Source organism: Eufriesea mexicana, unplaced genomic scaffold (assembly GCF_001483705.2).
Source record: "Eufriesea mexicana isolate 0111107269 unplaced genomic scaffold, ASM148370v2 scaffold1030, whole genome shotgun sequence".
Taxonomy (NCBI): domain Eukaryota; kingdom Metazoa; phylum Arthropoda; class Insecta; order Hymenoptera; family Apidae; genus Eufriesea; species Eufriesea mexicana.
In genome coordinates this window covers 265,611-288,015 of record NW_016909159.1, presented here as the reverse complement: position 1 = coordinate 288,015, position 22,405 = coordinate 265,611, and the positions used below count along the sequence as shown (strand labels likewise).

Sequence of the window (22,405 nt, the reverse complement as noted above, 5' to 3'; positions counted from 1 at the left end):
ATATATATATATATATTTTATATATAATATAAAAGTGTATAAATATGTTTGATAAAATTATCGTTATTTCCTATTAAAATAGAAATATAATTAATTATATATACCTATTTATCCCTTATATACCACTATTTAATCTATTTAATATTACTAAAAAAGTTGCAATTGTTTTTGATAAAGTCGAAGTAAAAATATCATTACGTATACATATATATATTTTCATCATGTCACTTAAATTACCGTTAACCCTGTACATCATATTTAAATAAATATTAGGAATTTTAACGTTGAAGGTTACCTAACCCCCTCAATCAACCGCCTTCCTCCCCCAAAAGTAGCAAAACAAGAACAGAGAACGAAGACAGAACGAAAATTGTCCTCCGTAAAACATAACGTTCCATAACACGTTAATCGCGTGTCCATTTCATTGCATCACCCCACCTCTCCCCGTTTATCCCCATTTTCCCTATTAAAGGAGCATACAAGCTAATTTCAGACACTTCGAAGCCCGAGTAAGCACAAAAATAAATCCGCGAAAAGTTAGCGACAGCTTTCGCATTTCCCCTCGGAACACCCCGTTACACCAACCCACGTTGCCTCAAATAAAGTCACAGAGGGTCTTTGTCCCCGATTCAATTATCAAGTGTCGCCGACAATGCGACTCGCTACAATGTCTGCTTCTTCGACGGATGAATCGATGAGTTCTCTCTCTTTCTCTCGCTCTGCGAAAAAAAGCGAAACGAAAATAAACAGAATGAGAACCCCGGCCCCGGCGAAGAGAAGAGAAAGAAGAACGCCTAAAAAGGGAAGAACACCTAGTCGAAAGTGCCAATATAGAATCTACAGGAAAAACGAGCAACCCAGTCATCCCATCCGAGTTTCCCAGTGGACACGCAATAATCCACGGCATAATAACCGAGTCGCGGTTAAAAGATCGCGTCTCTCTCTCTTCCTGGTCACGGTTAGCCCGCTTCTTTTTCCACCGTTTTTTCCAGGTTCACGGAGGAGGACGAGGTCTACACAGCACGGCATCTACGCATATTGCGTGGTCCACCAACAGGGGATACTCAGCGACGGTGTGTGTACAGCGCGTATCATTCGGTGTAGGTGTAGGCGCATGGGGGTTGCGGCGCCTGCGCGGGGCGGGACACGCGCGCTATATAAGCAAGCGGCCGCGTACTCCGCCGGTACTCAGATTTGGAGAACCGCGACGAGAGCACACACGGTAACAAAGTTCGCGAGATGGGCCTAAACGGGAACTACCTGGTCAGTCTTCTACTCTGTATTTTCGTGGTCAACGAAGTACGGCTACCACTGGTGAGTAGTCTGCCACCTTCCCGTGCACAGCGGTACCAATGGTTTCGTCGCGGGGTACGACTTTCGCGCTAACTTTTCTTTTAACGCGCGGTTCGTGGTTAGGTGGGAATAAGGGTAGTTTGAAGTAAAATTTCGAGGTAAGATACGCGGGTTGATTCATGGGTACTGTTATGTGCGTTATATCGGGGGTTTGTTCGGTAAGCATTTTCCATGTTATTCCGGGTTCAGGGTTGGTTCGTGGATATTGTAATCGGTCGGACATGATGTTCGACGGTACTAGGTGGTTAGGTATTAGATGAAGCGAAGATCGGGGAAATTTCTTTTAGATGGAGATTTTCGAGAGACGTGTAAACGTGTGAATGTAAATTTTAGATTTGAGGAATGTTTGCGTTAGGTGGTAATTGGCGAGGTGTTAGGATCAGGTTGGTGCACTTCCTGTTTTTAAGGGGATAGATTCAATCTTTTTTCCCTTTCTGGGAAATTTTGATTCAGGATTCAGTGTATTAACTTTTATTTTTATAATATTTATACTTATTTGAGTTTTTGTAAAGTTTACTTTTAAATTGATTCAAAAATACACTTGCTTTTGAAATGTTTGTTTTTCCTTTATGATTTTTCAAATATCAAAAAGGATAATAATTTTTACATCAATTTTTTGTTTTTTAATTATATTTTTCACATGAGATTATAAATAACAATTTTTTATGCGTAATAGTAATACTTTTACAGAAATTTGTTGTAAATATAATTTTACAACTTCCAATACATAGTTCGATATTTTCTAATGAATATCTGAAAAGAGAAAAATAAACATTAAAAATTTTTGATAATATTAAATAAATAATAATAATATATACTTATTAATTAAACAAAATTAAATAATATATTATATTCAGAATTTTATTATTATTGTATAATAATGTATAATTGATAATGTAATATTATTCTTATTTAATAATTACATATTTTATGTAATTACTATATTATAGAATAAAATAATATTTTATTACTGTATAAATCTCATACTTAGAAGTATCTAATAAAGATTTTATCTAAATATAAATTATAATCGATAAAATTTTAATCATCAACATAAAAGGTATGACGTTTTCATTGAAGGTATGACGTTATCACTTTTCTATAGTGAATGCAAACTAGGAAAATCATATTTCGTAGGCGTAGGTTGCACAGGAACTTTCTGAAAGGGTACTGGTCCTTATTAAAAATTTTAAGAGACCACCTGTAATTCGATCATTCGGTTATGAACGCTCTTCAAAAGTGGTTCGAATTTTAGAACAAAGGGAATGCCTTGATCAAATGGATTAAAGCACGAAATGCGAGCTAGACATCGAACCATACGTTCTGCTAATAATTAAATCCGGTTGGAAATTGACAATTCTATCCCGACTTGCTCGCAATCAACGATTTTCTTCTTTTTCAATAAAGATCGATCTAAGAATTTTTCATTTTTAATTGGATTCGCATCGGACGTTCGCTCCCCAGTTCCGCCATTTTGAAAGAAATTGCACGAGTGTGATAAATTTTCGAGAGTTTAATATTCGATATTTATCGTTGTTCTATTATCAGTTTTACATATTCCTTGCATATTTTTCTAACGTGGATTTAACTTTGTGTAATATTTCCAATTTTAACAGTAATTCGTTTAAAAATGTCTCTTTATTTTAATCTTTGCAATTAAAATTATTTGCCGTAATATTTCTAATTTTAATTCTAATTCGTTAAAAACGTCTCTTTACTTTAATCTTTACAATTAAAATTATTAATCTGAGTATTGTAATTCTGGTTATTTAAATAGATAAACAATACAATACGTTAGAGGGGATTAAATATTTACATTAATATCAGAATCAATATGACGCAGTATACACGTTGAGTATAGGTTATTAATACGTTAGTAAATAAACAGCATGCATTGAGTATCGTGGTAAAATTTACTCAGTAGCAAAATGTGTATCTAGTGGCAACTAGACTTCATTTTTCGGTATTTACACAGTTTAGAAACAATTGTAACCATAGCACAATATTCATTTTGGCCACGTACGATTAATTTAACTATACTCGATACTAATTTAATCAACGATTTTGATATAGCTAATTTAATCACACAATATCGAAGTAACATTTAAGTAACATGGCTAAGACTGAAATATTTCTTTTTCTTTTTTTTTTAATAAATTGAGATACGTTATTCATTAAACATATTTTTCTACATAAATTTTCCAAAAGAATACTATCGGATAAGTATTACGATAATAGAAAAGCTGCATTGAAGTCTTTCGATTGATCAATCGATATTGTTTTAGTGACTTGAGGAATATTAGAAAATCGAACGTCATTATCAGCATTATACGTTCATTGAATATTCCAAATATCATTTTCTGAAAAAGCTTTGGGATTCAGAGCTTTGTTCAGCTGCAGGATTTGATTCGAAACTTTCTCTGTGATCCGTCCTGAATAATATGAGGCACGTTTCGAGGAACACAAAATGGCGGATAATACGAATAAAATGGGCTGAGGAAGAGTTCGAAAGATATTGTAATTCGTTTAACTGAAAAATATTCCGAAGAACCTTTGTTGTTTTAGAAAAGTAGTAAGTCTTGTTTCAGAGTTTATTTAGTTGAAAGGGTTATAAGTGTGATAAATTTGGGCAAAAGTTAAAAATTTTTATATAATTATTACAAATTAAAATTGTTTTAAATTTGTTTAAAAAAGTAAAGAAAAGAGACGTGTATTATATGGAGGATACTCGTATTTTATGAAAATCAATGGAATTAAATCATTACATTTTATTTATGAGAAATGAATAAAAAGTTATTTAAAAGACTGAGGTTTACAAAGAAAGAAACTAAATAAAAGTTACGACAGAATGAAATCGAATTAATCTAATGTTAATTATTCCAGTTTCATGTTAATACTCTCTGTAACAGGAATTATATTGGATTAAACATTTTGTCAAGATATATAGATAAATAAATGTATTATATCGACCATACGTTTAAATGATTTCGATAATAAATTCAAAAAGTGGTACAGAACGCATACATAAATTCTTGCAACATTTTTTTTTAAATTGATAAATGTGAATCATTCATAGCTGTGGAAAGATTAAATAGATAAGACGGAGAGAAATCTTCAACCATTATATAAATTTTTTTTATGAATGGTTCAACACAATTTTGAATAATATATACATTTTATTCCATTTTATTATATTATCATACCTTGTAATACCTTTTTAATAATGATATTAAGTAATAATTTAATATTTCTCTATATTATGCACAAATTTATTATAATTCTGAATATATTCTAATTCCTTTTCTTTCAATTTTTTTATAATTATTTATATTAATATTAGTATTATAAAGAATTAATATTCAGTAATCCACAGATTATTATAATATGTGTAATCTTGAATTGAAATCAGAATTAAAATTAAATTTAAAAAAGATATTACTAACCTTAATTATATTTGGCGCCTAACCTTTGTCTTTATCTATAATTGTTATCAGTAATGTAATACTGATAACTCGGTTATGGTTATGATTGGCATCAACCTCGTGATACTAATAATTTGGTTATGATTGGTACCAATCTCGTGATACTAATAATTTGGTTATGATTGGTACCAGTTTCGTGATACTCATAATTTAGGTATGATTGCTATTAGTCATGTGATATTGATAATTTGGTTACGATTGGTGTGATTGGTATATTATGATTGGTAACACCCTCGTCGAGTCACGAGTGTGATTCAATATTCTAGAGGTTAATATCAATATCGATATAAGTAAGGAGTTAAGATCAATAAAATATTAGACGTGTAAAGTATAAAACGTTAAAAATTTTATTTTTGTATATGTGAATTCTATTTATGTTAATTATTAACTAATTAACTTCATTGAGTCATAGACGGCCACGAAAATTTAAATTGTTATTTAATTTTATTATATAGTTATTTAATAATTTGTTGGTTATGTAAGATATAAAACACGAAAGAAAATTAGATAATCCAAAATTAAGTAGTCTAAAAGAAATCATTGTATTCTGTAACCCAATAATATTAGTTAAATCTTATAATTTATTTTATTTATATAAATTATGCAATAACACAACTTGCCAATAAACTTTTGAAGGAATTTTAATCATCGATTAAAAAAAAATATAGCTGGCAGTTATATGTATGAAAGAGATGAGACAAAGTATGATTTCGGTTGAAAAGTTGACATTTGTATTTTGTAATCAAGATCAGAATCATTATTCGATGCTGCGAGGCGTAAATTACATCCATTGATATTCGAATGGTGTACAATAACATGTAATGTTATAGGTAATTGAACCGATCAATCATGAAGAATGTAGATTCCACTGATTATGAGATATTTCTTTGTCAATGTTTTGCTAAATCTTGATGAGAATGTACAATTAAAATTCTGACAGAATATTAATATGAAAACACGAATACTTTTCAATGCTAAAAAAATATCAATATTTTAAATATAGTAAATATATTATACGAAATATTTTTTGAAAATTCATTTCTTCTATCGCGTTACAATAGTTACTTCGAATACGAATAATTAATCGAGAAAGCATACTTGTACGTTTTGTCATCTTTCTATAAAAACTTTTGTCGCGAAAAGTTCATTAACTTCAAAAGTTTTATATCGTTTTAAGTGAGAAGGCTGATGATTTTGAATAAATTATAGTAAAAGTATTTTTCAACAATATGTGGATTTTATATTAACAAGTATTGAAAAATAAACGTGAAATATAGTCTAGGAAAAAGTTATCAAAAGAACGATGTATAAAATATATATAAATCTAACGATAAGAAGATCAAATGATATCATTTAAACCATTCTTACTCTTGTGAACTCTGTCTCGATTTTCTCTTGTACAATCTTCACTTAAAGTTGCATAATAGAAATTATTATATTCATAATTATAATATAATATAAACTTATCGCTTATTTTGTATTACAGTGAATTATTTTATATAGAATCATTTTCGATCACGGGATGAAAAATAGCCAAATGTAATCGATTTCTTGCACGGTGGTCGATGTAGTAGTCGCTTCATTGTTCTTCACTTCAGGTAGTTCTCAGTTCCATTCATTGTTAAGTTTTATTTGCTGTCGCGATGCTATGAAACTTCCTCAAGATTGTAGCACAACTTCGTCTACGTGGCAAGTTTTTTAATTTCAGACTGTAAATTTGTTGAGAACGCGGTCTCTTCTCACTAGTCCATCTCGAAACTTCGTAATGCCCATCGGTAAGCTTTTTTACTTGCGTATCCATTACTTATATTGCATGTTTTCTTTTCTTCTTCCATTTATACTTCATTTACAACTATTCCGAGAAAGTTGGTTAGTTTTCTGTATTACTTACTAATGTTGAATATTATTTCTTATAATTTACTAATTATTGAATTGTTTGGAAAATTCGTAGAATGTTTTACAGTTGATGTATAATGTTCTGGATTTACTGAAACTAAAAAAGAATAATTTCATTTTTCTTTTTCAAACATTTTTTCGCTAATAATATCAGAAATCCTATTTTTTAACCATACCTTTGAAACTCGTCGAAACTTTCCATGTATTAGGAAATATAATTCCTCATGCAAACGACTTTCCTCTCATTCGTATTTTGCAGAGTAAAAAACTGCATCTATATTCTATGTTAGTTAAGTAATTAACGACAGATATAGTGGCAACGAATATTTTTGAAGGTAGCTTTATTAGCGTTCTCACTCGTTTTACTCATTCAGAAGGAATAATTCCCAAGGAAACGTGTTATCCTCGCAGAAAATTTAATTAGTTTTCAAGAGTGGTTGTCCATTGTCTCTTTTATTAACTGCGATCTGCGGATGACATGTGCCGAATTTCATTTATATTTCGCCGTTTTCGAATATTCCTTAAAAATAAACGGAGATAACATATTTACCAATCGCTGGGTTTATTGCTAACGATTTGATAGGCGAAACATAGAATATGTTTTCCATTGTAGGATTGTTGTAGCATTATTACGCCAATCGTGCTTTGATTTCGATGATTCTGTTGAATTTGAGAAACAAAAAATATTATCGAATGAAGAATTACTATATCAAAGTATTATAAATATAGTACATAAGAATAATGAATTTATGAATGAAAATTTTGTGAAACGCAAATTATTATTTAAAATATTAATTAATTTTATTTCATAATTTAAACTTATTTATTTAAACAAATAGCATATAAATAGAGTTTCAAGTATTCATATATTTCATTCATGATAATTATTAATTCTTATATACAATATTTTTAGAAAGTGATTTAAAAATACATGAATTTAACATTTAAATTTTTATAAAACTTAGTTACTTTACCTCTATCAATTCAATTGAAATTTGATAATTATCAAAAAAGCATTTTTCTTCTAATTTTTATAGGTTCTTAAAATTCTTTTCGAGTTTTGGCGGTAAAAAACGATCAGAAAATTCAAATTCATAGTACTTCTGACCGACATTTTGTAACAGGCAATGTAATGCGTCATTTTACGCTCGTACAAGAAATGATAAAGTGTACGAAGTTTATCAAAGTGCAAATTCAGGTATGATCTGCCATGAGGACCTTCTTGAAGACATCACGGTCGCCTTTATCGTCGATCAGTAATTTCCGTTTCCAGAAAGCACGATGGGAACGCACCACAAGAGAATCGAATACACATTTGAAAACATACTTGATCAAAGATGACGATCGTAACGTACTGTGTCAGCACGATATGTATTCTGTACTTGAATAATTTGATTATTTCACTTAAAGTACACATTCATAATACGTGCATTTTGCAGTTGTTAATATAGACAGATTATTTGCTTTTTTGTACATATCTTAATAATACCTTTTCTAATTAAAAATTAAATAAAAATTTAGTATAACAGAAATTTATTGGTTAATTCAAAACGTAATTCAAAGTAAAAAATATTATACAAATAATCGAGCAAAAAACAATTTCTTCTTAAATATTCTGTACTCTTAATGCTACAAATAGGTTAGAATAGGTCACATACAACGAAATAATTAGCGATTCGTATATTTCGAAAAGAATAAACGCGATTTCAAATAATCTCCTTTCACTCGATCAACTTGTTTCCACCCACGAGAATTATAACCATTAATTCAAATCACCTTTAACTGATTTAAAATCGTACGATTCAGTGGGGTAATTTTGTTGAAACTCGGTATCTGGGTCTACATTCCGTATACCGAACGATTTACGATTTCCTGAAAGTGAGGTTATTTTCTACGGAGCAACCCTCGCGATGTGCTAAAGTGATCAAAATGGTTAGATTTCTGCCTCGTGTATCTCTGGGATTCAGTCCGTCGTGTTTCAGGAATCAGATGATAACGAAAGGTCACGTCTTTACCCGGATTATATGCGAAACTGGCTCGTCGAGCTTTTCGCGAAATTTTCACACGAACGAGCAACCATTGAAAGTACCGGACCCCTCTTTCTATATCGTGATCCATGATCGATCCCTTCCTTTCACTCGATTCCCACTTCTTTTTTCTCTCTTGGAAGCGTCATTGACAGTTTACAAGCGATAAACTGAGAAATGTGCTTCACGTGGAAATGCCAGCGCCCCTGGTAAGTAGGAGACAAAGGATACTGTTGCGATTTTGAAATCGTTTGAAAGCGATTATTGAAAACGAGGATAAAGTGGAATAAAATAGTTTGTTTTTTTGTCACAGTATTCGGACAATTGATCAGTTTTATTGAATATTTTTTATTTTTTATCTTATTTGTAGTTATCGATTGAGAAGATTAATGGAAAAAAAATTCATTATTCAGTGTGCGAACATTATATTTTTATTTATCTACGATTATCGATTGAAAATTTTGAGAAATTAAAACATTCAGTTTTATATGATGTGATATCCTTCATTACAAATTGGGTACTCTTTCTGTTTCTCTGATTCGATTAAATTATCGATTGAGAAAAATGGAAAACAATTCTTGAAAAATTTACCATTATATGGTATGTAGATTGCCTTTTCCTTGGTTTATGATTACCGATTAGAAAGTTTGAGAAATTGTTAAAAAACTTGATTATCTTATGGTTCTTATGATTTATAATTATCGACCAAAAAATTAAACCTGTTTTCAAGTGATTAATTCACACAGGACAGATATATCTTTCCTTTCTCCTTGCTTTCATGATTACCCATTGAAAAGGTTAGGAAATTATCTTTGGGAAAAAATTGATTTTTATGTATATTTAAAAGATATGTGCACTCGTTAAATTTTATGAAGTTATTTTTCTGCCAAGCGAAGCTTCATTTACAACAACTTTATATCAAACCTTTTCCACGTAGAATTAGCCCATTTCTGGAAACGAATGATTCCAGTAAATAACTCGGTATGATGAACAGTTCCTACATTTTTGTAATATCTATCATTGTTATCGAATGTGTTAAACAAACAAGAAACCACTAATGAGTAGTTGATTAAAAGTAATAAATTTAATATAGTAGTAAAATTGAATTCAGTATAATGTATCATAACACAAATGTGTTGGAGTAGTTATTCTCTAATATAAATTCCGACCGCTTTGTAATAAATTCCACGCGTTATACCGACACATAGCGTGTTTGTATTTATAATTGAAACAAATAAAACAATCTTAATTTACAAATTAATAGTAAATATTTCGTGTATTTTTAATTTGCTATAAATATTAATTTGTTCGTTAGTAAATAAAATGAAAATTCGTTATTCCCTTTTTAAAATCTAATTTTATTTTAATTTAGGATATAGCGGAAATGTTGCAGAGATAATTTAAACTATCACTGAACAAATACCCCATGGTATACGGGCGTTTATTATATTTTAAGTTATAGTATTAGATACTAGAGTGAAAAGAAATTCGTTGAATTTAATTATGAAGTCGAAAATATATTCAAAAAATTTAAAATGTGTAAGAAGTGTAAGAAATCACGAGAAATATAATTTTTCTTTAGAGTAGTGGTTATGACACACGGATCGATAAAATCATTCGAGCGTTAAAGTAAATGTATTTCGGCTGTCAGCACTGGAGAATTAACAGAAATATAGATATATACGGATCTGATACGTTGGTCAGGGCCGTACGAGGAAGTATACATGTGTTTACAGGGTGCCCTAACTTTTTTATCTGAACTTCGCTAGTGAATTCTACAAATTTACGGATTATAGATGAAATTAAAATGCTTCGTAAAAAGAACTTCATAACTATAATATGAAATTTTCTTGATAATATATCTAAGTTAAAATCAATACACAGTTCGACGTCCAATTATCATTCATACGTATGTAATTCTTACACGAGACATTAAAATCAAGTGATTTTTGTACCCTACCGTTATTAATTATGCTTAAATTCCACTTTTATAAAAACAGATAATCACATTTGTTCTACAATGAATATTACAAACATTAATATTTTATAAAATATTCCATAAATTTACGGAAACATTAATCAAGAAGTTATTACAAAATATTCTCATATAGACCGTTAATATTGTGCACTTAAACAATAGAATTATGATAATATGCAAAAAGGGAATAAATATAATGCTTGTCGATAAAATAATACTCGGATATGTATTCACTGAAACTTATACGACCTCATTTAAACTATGACTATAGTCAATACTAGTGTCCAAAGATTGTTTGCAGACGATACTTGGGTTGGTATACATATATTCGTAGATCGCTTCATAACGATCGAAGTCGATGTTAGGACCAATGAGGTTAATCCATCGTTTTATAGCGAAACAAGTCAAAATATATAAAGTAATAAAAAATATGAAAATAAAACTAAAAATTTTTATTCGATAGGAGTTACTCAGCAGTTCTAAAATTACTTTGGAATTCTTAAAGATATTTCGTACAACTTTACTTCATAAAGTTGAAAGTAGATAGCGCTGTTTATCGTATTAAAGTTGGTACGAATAACTAGCTGTAATCAATGACAAAAGGAAAAAGAAGAACGATAGTAAACAATCTTGCGAAAAGGCAAAAGTTAAGTTTCTGTAAACGAAACCGAATTAGATCCCCTATGACATTTGCATGGGACGTTATTGGTAGTAGAATTCGAAATATTTGTTGAAGCATAAGGATTCGGTCGGTAGGTTGCTGGTAATTACGCGAGCACATATGTTACCGTGAGAAACGTTCGTCAAGCAATTTCGTCGATATTTTCTCGGTTAGTCGTTTGGGTTGGTGCAAGTGACAAGAATAAATCATGATATACGTGTCCTGGGGACTAAAACGAGATACATCAGGTGACAACACGCGACATTTCTATGGCGGTGATTAATACATTCTGCAAAACCATGCTGACAAATCTTTGTCAAGAATTTTCAACTATTTTGTATCGGTAAGCGAAATATTTCTCTATCCAACATTATTTATTGTCACTTTGAACAAGACGTGTTAATATTTAATTTAATAAAGGTTATAAAAATTGTATTTGTCACCTGTCATTCATATTGAAAAACAGATACTCGAAATATCTTTTCTGTAATGTTGCATAAATGATACACAGTAATACAAAACGTAGCAATAAACAATTCGTTACTTTTATTTTGTTCGAAATATTTTCATGAAATTGTTAGTAATTACATCTTACATTATAATTTTCAAGTCGTATTAATTATATTTTATAACGTTTTTCTAATACTTCAGTATATAGATACATATATTTATAATATGAACATTTACAATATAAATACTTATTTTGATATTCACATGTTACACGTTAAACTTTATTTCGTATACCTGAAACAAAAAGAGAACACATGTCTTTTAATTTAATAATTATCAGCTAAAATATATAAGAATTTCTTAACAGAACTTACATCTCATGTATATATATCAAAAGCAAATCTTTTAATCACAGGAAACTGACGCGTTATTTAAAAATAATATAGAAATTCTCGTCCTTTATCATCGTCACAATCTCATTTTCCCCACGTCGAACATGATCTTATTCGCCATTTTCTAACGTCGATCTTCCAATATCGTCAGTTTAGAGGAGCGTTAAATCGATTTGAGATAGGCGTATCTTTAAACGATTTCTTAAAGGGATCATGCGACACTTTGCAATACGAAAATGTTCGTGTCGCGCAACATGAAGGGCCGAAAGCACGTAGAATGTAGGTAATTCTATGCAAAGGAGAGAAAACACGTAGAGAGAATGCGAAATAGGTTCTTCAGCTTTTGCACGAAGGAAGGAACCGTGTCGTCCAAGCGGCAGCCATCGAAACTACTCTCGACAAATTGGAAAACGCTTTGTCACTTGTCGTTGTACTTTGTCCAAGCGATTTCCGGTTTCTCTGTCGGTAAGCTCAGTACGGGAAATTTCATATCGCGACATCTTTATCGACTTCTAGATCAATTTTACGAATGGTTGAACGTACGATACGATTCGCTTGAGGATTATTGTATAGGTTATGGTTCCGATTTCATTCCAGTTGTTTTTCTCTACATTTTTTCATTTCGGTTCATTATTAAGAAATAATTTTTCTTGTTTTCAATGGATTAAAGGAATTTTTTATATTTTAGGATTTTTCAAATTTTGTTCCCTATACAATTATGGTCAATACAATCTTATGTGAAAAATGTTGATACAAATCGTTTGATATAAATTGTTTTTATTTTTGGTAAGTTGAAGTAAGTACATATAATATATATTATAATTTTGACTAAAGAACAAAAATGTTGAAAAAAATACAAATTAAAAATACTATGATTTAGGGAAATTATGGATAGCTTCAAAGTTGAAGAAAGATCTTTAGATGAAGTACTTTGTATATATTAAATATTTATAGACAATTAATAGTGACATTTTTAAATAATTAATATCATTATAAAATACACGTAATGTTACTTTTCATTTTCATAACCTCAACTTTTAAACGAGGGAATAAATATAAATTAATAAAAATAATAATTAAATTAAATTCGTTTTTCAACCAAGTAGTATACACATTTATGCATTTTGCACAAACATATTATATTTTGCATCTTATTTGCATTTTATTATCTATGACTATTATTTACAATTATGCATTTATGTATACCTGATGCATATAATTTGATATATATTTTATATATATTATTTTGTACGTATTTATCTGATCATTATTATTTTATTCACAAACATATGCAAATATATTTTATGAAACACTCATGACAGAATTTTGCACATATACAAATAAAATTAATATAATATAGAGAAATTAAATATGTTTAATACTTTTTACAAAAGAAAAACAGGAATTGATCACAGCTCCGAATCACTGACATTGTTTTATTTGTCAGGAATGCTTTTGACTCCGTTAATTTCGCCAAGCTTTCTCTGACATTGTGCTTGATTAATGTAACGAAATGGGAAGCCCGGCGACCGAAATAACTCGGGAATAAGCCACGAGGTTGCAGAAACTTTAAAATTTTGTTCGAGCTGAAACGAGCTTCAGGAGGAATAAGCTATCGTCTTTAGAGTTTCGGTATTCAAAGAACGTGCTTTGGAATCTCGTGTTTCGACGAATTGACATTCCTGTCGTCCTTAAGTACACGTGATATTAGGCTTGCAAAGATTCTTGTTGACTTTGAGAAGATGAGCACGAAACCTGTGTTAAATTTCACGGCGGGACACTTTATGTAAAGGACATGAGATTTTCTTTGATGAAATCCTCGTATTGCTTTGAGAATAATCTCGCGTGATGATATAAATGATGTCAGAATTTCAAGATTAATTGCACTTGGATGTTCGAAGAAAATTAAATAATTTGTACAATTTAGAATCGTTTTATTGTTTTATAAAGAACTTTTTATTTTTACTCATAAAGTTATAACAAGTATATTCAAAATTGTCAATGAGTTCTTGGAAAATTCAAAAAGTAATTGGTAAATTTGGAGATTTTTCTTTAAATTTGATTAATACATTTCTGATTCATTTAAAATTTTGTATGGAAAGTAGAATTTAAATTAAAAGAAAGCAATTAAATTAAATAATTAAAAACTGTAATGGTACATGATTTAAATAGAAATGGAAAGAGAATATAACTAAAGACTTTCAGCAGTTACTGTATTAATTGATAGAATATACACTAATATAGATATATAATAGAGAACGACCCATTTTGGAAAATAGTATGTAGCACACCATAATCTCCACGTTTTGGTTTAAAAAATTACGATAGGCAGTATTACGAATTAAACTAAAAAATTAATTTTTTATGACATTATAAATACAATCCCGAACATTGAAAACGAGATTCCTCGAATGTGATAATTTATTACTGAATAATTTTCCAATAAAACCCCCAATATCAAATGTATATTTACTAGTGAAAGCAAAATTGATTTAACACGTTAGCAAAATTTTAACTCAATTATGTAGAACTATATATACTCTAATTTAATTTAATTATTAATACACGTTCACTTAAAATATTAATATTGCTTTTAGTATACTAATCACTGATTGAAGACTTACTATGTATTAACAAAAATATCGTGGAAGACCTTAATCATTTTTCAAAGGAGCTTACAAAGAGCCTCACGGAGCTTTCGCGTTTTGATAAGCACCCTTTCATTTTAGGGTAGTTCTTAGATTAGTCCTTTGATCTTCGGTCACCTTCTTGAAACTTCGATATGACCTCGAACGATAATCACGTACCGATTATAGTTTCACGATAGCGTAATCTTTGGTAATTTGGCATAATTGCGAATAATAGCGATTTCAAAATATTTCTAATCAGCGAAAGTCGAGTGATCGATCACGATGCAATCCATCCAGCAGGAGACGAAGTCTCGGAGAAATTCAAATAAATTGCAATGTTTGCAAGGACAATTGCAGGATCTTAATGTAAGGTGACAGTTTGAGCAAGTGCGCTTAGCTTATTACACGGTGGCTTGATTAGGTAATTCGTTGAAATATTCGTTTACCTTCTAAATGCGAACCGGATGTCGCTTTAGGAATGCAATTTAATTTACGTGGCCAAGGGCAACGTTGTTAAACGTGTACGAAGAAATGGGGGTGGGTCGGTGCTGGATTTAATGAGACAAGCTCTTGATTATCGGTGACAATATTCCAGACCAACCTAATCAATTGTGTTCATTTATGCTGTCGATAATGTAAAGATTTGGCATTTATGTTCTCACATGATTTGTATATTACACATATGACGCACAATATTTTTTTTAATTTATAGAGAAAAATATTTTCTAATTTCAGTGTGTAAGTAATTTAAAAAAAAATGTAAGAATTCTTTTCATGTGACATTGGTTTAGGTTTGTTTACATAATTAATATTTGTGTTATAGTCTGATTGGATAGCAAGTGTTCTGACATGATTTGTATATTACACATATGACGCACAATATTTTTTTTTATTTATAGATAAAAGAAAATTTTCTAATTTCAGTGTGTAAGTAATTTAAAAAAAATGTAAGAATTTCTTTCATGTGACATTGGTTTAGGTTTGTTTACATAATTAATATTTGTGTTATAGTCTGATTGGATAGCAAGTGTTCTGACATGATTTGTATATTACACATATGACGCACAATATTTTTTTTTATTTATAGATAAAAGAAAATTTTCTAATTTCAGTGTGTAAGTAATTTAAAAAAAATGTAAGAATTTCTTTCATGTGACATTGGTTTAGGTTTGTTTACATAATTAATATTTGTGTTATAGTCTGATTGGATAGCAAGTGTTCTGACATGATTTGTATATTACACATAGGACGCACAATATTTCTTTTAATTTATAGAAAAAGAATATTTTCTAATTTCAGTGTGTAAGTAATTTTAAAAAATGTAAGAATTTTTTTCATGTGACATTGGTTTAGGTTTGTTTATATAATTAATATTTGTGTTATAGTCTGATTGGATAGCAAGTGAAAGATTTGTTTTTGTTCTTCTCCTAATAGGGTATATAAATTTATTCTGGAAACTTATATGAAATTTATATAGAGAAAAATTTTAGTACTTTATGAAGTATTTTATGTATAATTGTATAATTTATTTTATTATCCATTTTTGTATTTACTACGTTTATTGTAAAATCAGTAGACACTCAAATTAAAAATTAATTTGATATTGTACTTAATTTGTAATTTTTCGTTTTTGCAATATAAAATCTGTATATTCTCAAAAAAATTTCATTTTTAGCATTTGTTATTATACATTTCTTATCTCATAAACAAAATTAATCGAGAACTTACATTTATTATTATCTATGTTCAAAGAAATGTGAGAACGATAATTTTCATGAGAACGAAAAATAAATCAAGAGCTTACATTTGTAATTACTCGTGTTAGAAAAATTATAAAAACAGGTTCTTTTATATACTACAATATTTAGCCTAATCTAAAAATGTTTAAAAATTCTATATATTTACCTGAATTGTATACTTTCTCTAATATCCAAATTTTTCAAATTCTGCTGTTATATATTTCATTTATAAAATAAAGGAATCTTTTCACAATAAGATACGACAATTAATAAAATATTATTTTGATAATAATAAAATATTTTTATTCGCGATAATAAAGGAATATTCGACTTGAAAATTACATTTGATATCAACTCGTGTCATTTGTGAAATAACACAGGATTTACTTGAACGTATCGTATTACATTTGTATTTACGATTGAAATTCTCGAGTATCGATGAAAATTGATTTTCAAATGCTTCCAATCCAATGCTCTGTTCTGGATAATTACGTTAAATGTCGCAAACAAGTGATCAACATTTCAATAACATCGTGATGAATGACATGTATAATAACTTTACCTTTGTTACACATTGAAATGCATTATTCATAAGCTTGGTAAAACACTGACGAACTTTTTAATAATTCTGAACGCATTTACCTGTAAAAGGGTAATTATTAATTCATGCAGGTATGTGGAATATTGTATTTCCGAAGTAACAAGTTGGCAAATTAAAGTGCTTTAAATCACATTTAATTGTTCGAAATTATGTTGAAAGAAGAAATTTGCTATAATATGGTATGTTAAATATTAAAAGTCAGGAAAGATAAAGTAATATTATCAGAAAATTTGATTATTTAATATCACAAATTTTGTGTATATTGCAAATTTTTGTTACTTTTTTGTGAGTTTAAACTTAAAAAATGTATTGTAATGATTTTTAAAAGTATGAATGTCGTAATTGCAAAAGTTTGTATAAATGTTAGAATAATTATTTTACAATTTGTTGATTTTTTCTGTTCAAAAATAATAGTCGGTCAGGTCTAGTTATTGAAAGAATTTTCAAATGTAATTGAGTAATTTATTATTAATTTTAATTTATATATTTTCTTGTCTATTTACAAATATTTAATTATTTTTTCTATTTTTCTAACAATATGTTTAATATATTCATTTTTAAAATATGTAAATTGGCAACTAAAAATATTTATGAAAATCTTATTAAATATTAATTATTTATAAATTTAAAAGCTTGAGATATTTTATTGCTTGTTGAATAATTTATTAAACCTGTTTCAGTAATTAAATATATGTTACTGTTTCAACAGAATTTATTAAAAAAATGTAATAAATATAAAATATAAAATAATATTGATAATTACACAATAAAATATTTAATATCTGTTATTAAATATTAATTATTTATAAATTTAAAGTTTGAGATATCTTAGTGGTTGTTGAATAATTTACTTAACTTGTTTAAGTGTGATTCCGCGAACATCGAGCGTTGTAGCGACGCGAATTTTCGAGATGTTGCTCACTTGCGAAATTACATTTTCTAGAACCTTGTACAATGCCTGTTTCCGTGACGTTTAGGCCGGCCAATTGTCATGCGTTTCGCGAATGGAGTTTCTAACGGTGCGTACATGTGTCAGATGATTTCAAAAGTACGGATTGTCTGAAACTTGTGTCGAGAAATTTCTGAACGACAGGTAAAAAACTGCCGCAGAAAAATTCCCGTCTTTTTCCCCAATTTTTGCAATTAACAACGGAGATTTTTCAAGTAAATTATGTTAATTGACCGATTTTTATGAAATTCGCAATATTAGTAGATTAATATAATTATTAATGTAATTAATATTATCAAAATGCAATTAATATTAATTATAATATACAATATAATATTACATCTATAAATTGTTTATATTAGTGTGATAGTGTTCTATAATTGTTTATTATTTGAAAATGTATATTCATAAATGTTATAAATGTTATATTATATAAATATATATAAAATATTATTTATAACATTTATAAAATTTATAATTATATAATATATATAAATATTTAATAACAGCTAAATATCACACTTTTCCTTGAAGAAAATTTGACGAATTACTGTAAAGAATTACAATTTTAATAGATTGTTGATAACATTGTCCTTGTCACACAAATAACTATGAAACATATTATTTTAAGATATTATTATCCTTATAATTATATCTGACATTCCCAAGTGATGTAATTAATAAAATATTATTTCAGTAATTTAGAATTTACGAGAAATAAGAGTAAATTTAATTTTTGATAAATTCAACAATAAATGTTATTATCATGATGCGATGTTATAATTATTTTGCTTATAAAATTAAAATTCAATTATAAAAAGAAAACATGGCCACTAAATAATATAGTTTCCAATTTTTTTGGTCTTAAATATTTTCTATCTAAAATCTTCTTTGTATACCAAAATTAAAAAAAAATCTATTCTAAATGTATTTGATAAAATATTATACAAATATATGAAATATTCTATAAAAATTGACAAAACGTTTCCTAGAAAAAAAGATATTCGAAAATTCGAATCTAAATCCATATAACTCGTGTATTATTGATTTTATAGAACAAAGATATAGGATACAATATTGCAAGGTACTACGCTTGCCTCCGTTATTTTTTTGATTTTTATAGGTTATTAAATCTTAAGTGTTTCACTTTGCCTCAGGTTCCGCTAAACGAAGTATGGTCAATCAAATTATCCTGTAATTAATTGCGACGCCCTTGCTCTAACCGGAAGCAACTTAAACGAAACAAAATTCCAACTGATTTTGTTATTTTCTGCTTAACGAAGCATATGCGAACTTACTGTTGAATTAAATTTGATTCAGTCCTATTAACTGCTCGCTTATATAGAGAAGGATCGTTTCGTGGCATACGGGATTCAGTTCAATGGACAGTGAACACAAAGACGAGAAAAACACTTGGCACAAACGTACGTCTGGTTGACAATTTTCTCGAGTTATAGTCATTTTTATATTCCACAATTAGAAAATTGGTCACCTATGAAGGAAATATTCGAAATGATCGCTTAAAATCCGAATACAAGCCTGTTTTAATCACGATACAATATTTCTCATTCTTTGAGAAGTTTCAAAAGTGAGGTTAGGTTATAACCTCGTTCGTATTTCGACGATGAGCTCCATGAAACATTAGAAAAATATTACGTATATCAGTTATAGTGGACAAACACAGCGAGAAGAGTAGTATAGTTTCAAATTGTTCACAGAATTGTTATATTTAAACAAATTGACGATGAGAATAATGCATGTAATATAGATAATACACAGTACCTACGAATGAACATATTCAACAAGTACACACTGAATTGAATGAAATTTATGTGAGACATAGTTCTTAAAAAAATATTTGACACGTATATTGTTTTATCAACTGTCGTCCATTTTAAAGGGTGAAAATAATGAAGATGGAGGTCGAAAGCAAATTTTCTGGAATATCTCGAGAACTAAAAGGACTGGAGACAAATTTCTTGTTTTCAAAATATACCATTTTACACGGGGAATGCAACCATGGAGAAATTTCTATGAAAAATTAATTTGTTTAAATAATATATTGAAAATTCGAATTTTCTTAATCGTTTGTCGTATTAATGTTAATTCATATACATATAAATAAATACATGTAATCTATAGGTCAAAATAGGGTGCTTTTGATACTTTTTCCTCTTTCTTCTGTAAATAATAATTATGATATGCATAATTTTCAGGCATTCGTAATTTATAGGTCGAAATAGGGTGTTCTTGGAATTTTTTATACTTTTTTCTTTTAAATAATAATTATGGTATGCATAATTTTCAGTCATTCCGAGTTGTTTTGGTTATTTTATGAGTAACCATAAGTACAGTACACAGATTTGCGATGCGGTACCCACCAAAGTTATAAGGACATAAGTTTTCGTTAGTTAGGTTTTGCATGAGTAAATAGAGAATTTTTCTTTTTTAGACGCATCTTTAAAATTAAATTAATTGCGGCAGATGGAGGAAGGCTTATTTTTGAATGCTGAACGAAAAACATTGTTCTGGATCAGGACAATAAGCTTTATACATCTCTAAAGCAGGCATTGTACTCGATGGTAGTATTGTTATTTTCTTCCTGGGATTAGAATTACACATTTTGTTGCAAACGTGTGTTCCATACAAATTAAAAGTAAACTAATGCAATTGTTAATATTATTATTTATTGTTAATAATAATGAGACAGTTGCTACTTACTTTTAAAAAGGAAAATTTCTTCTTACTGCTTATACATACATACATACATACATATGTACATAGGTACATATACATGGAATGGTACATGGTATTATGGTACATGGTATTATGGTACATGGTATTATGGTACATGGTATTATGGTACATGGTATTATGGTACATAGTATTATGGTAGCATAGTATTATGGTACATAGTATTAATATTCGTTTCACAATGCAACAGAAGGTGATACATGTTACTAATTTGATTCGAATGTACATTATGGTACTTTATTCACCTGGTTTGCTTCCTTTGTCCATCACCGAGGTCCCACATGCGACGAAACATTCTGTATAATTATCTAAACGCGTATGGTAATATTTTCAATGAAATACAGCTATATTTTAGCCACGTTATTGCAGAATTACGTCGCCCACGTGTTTGGAATTTTATCGCTGCAGTGCAGTTTCTGTTATTAAATATAATTTAATTTCTATCGTGACAATCGCGTGTTCTGTCTTTCACCGTAATATTTAATCGTTATTTAACAATTGCTTTCGCTCTCTTTTACATTTTGCCAAGCGTATTACTTATTTTCTAAAGATTTCTTCTCTCTTATTTGAAAAATTTATTACAGTTATTGCTATATATTATTTTTTTAAAAATTATATTTTGTAATATGTAATTATATTTCTTCTGTAATCTGCATATATATATAGATATATACTTACGTATATATATAAAAATGAATTTTCGACTGAAGGTAAAATTGAAATCCATATATTTAATTTCTAAATGCAGGAATTTTTGACTGAAGATAAAATTGAAATCCATATATTTAATTTCTAAATGCAGGAATTTAAAATTTAAGATTTTATATGTGAGATATGTTTCTTCATAAATTAAATAAATTAAACGATTCGTTCTGAATAAGTGTCTTGTTTTTTCCTCTAGTTCTTTAAACATCGAAGGCATTCGTTATAAATTCGTTATAAATAGTAAATACATATGTATTTATAACCCATACAGTTATGCAGCATACCTATAACTATCTATAATTCAGCTTATAATGTCGTAAAGAATTTCGTGATTCTCATTACGCGATGTTTCGTTTAAAGAAGTTGCAGAGGAATGAGAAATGTTAGGCATTCGATAAGTCATTTGAATCTTCATGCCGTTCCAAGTAATCGGGATCCATTTAATCAATAGTAAGGTTTGCTCAGAGCCTACTTAAGTCAGCTGCAATAGGCACGAGAATGTTCTCTAATTCGATACACATTCTATATGGGTAAACTAGTTTAACGAGCTCAGCAACGCTAATTTAATCTCACAATCATGGGTAACATATACGTTCGCGATAGATTAATACGTTTGAAGCTTATTGAAGGAAAAGAAACAGCGGAACATCAAAGGTACCTGTGTACAGTTGATCACGGTAACATTTAGGTACATGGACAATTTATTTAGTTCTTTATTTTCCTTTATAGCCTCATTATTTCATTAATACTATAAATGTTATATCCTATATAGTTATTCCATTTTATTT

General features: G+C 29.0%; 1 protein-coding gene across 2 annotated transcripts in view; it reads left to right on the top strand.

Annotated features, from left to right (window-relative positions):
• Positions 1-1,205: 1,205 nt before the first annotated feature.
• Nplp1 (Neuropeptide-like precursor 1) overlaps positions 1,206-22,405 on the top strand; it is a 32,797-nt gene continuing 11,597 nt past the window's right edge. The window contains exon 1 of one of the 2 annotated variants that reach the window (XM_017899975.1): positions 1,206-1,314. In XM_017899975.1, the coding sequence (XP_017755464.1) occupies positions 1,240-1,314 (75 nt within the window). In that variant the 5' untranslated portion in view covers positions 1,206-1,239. The remainder of the gene's footprint in view (positions 1,315-22,405) is intronic. The other variant, XM_017899976.1, reaches the window with a different exon arrangement.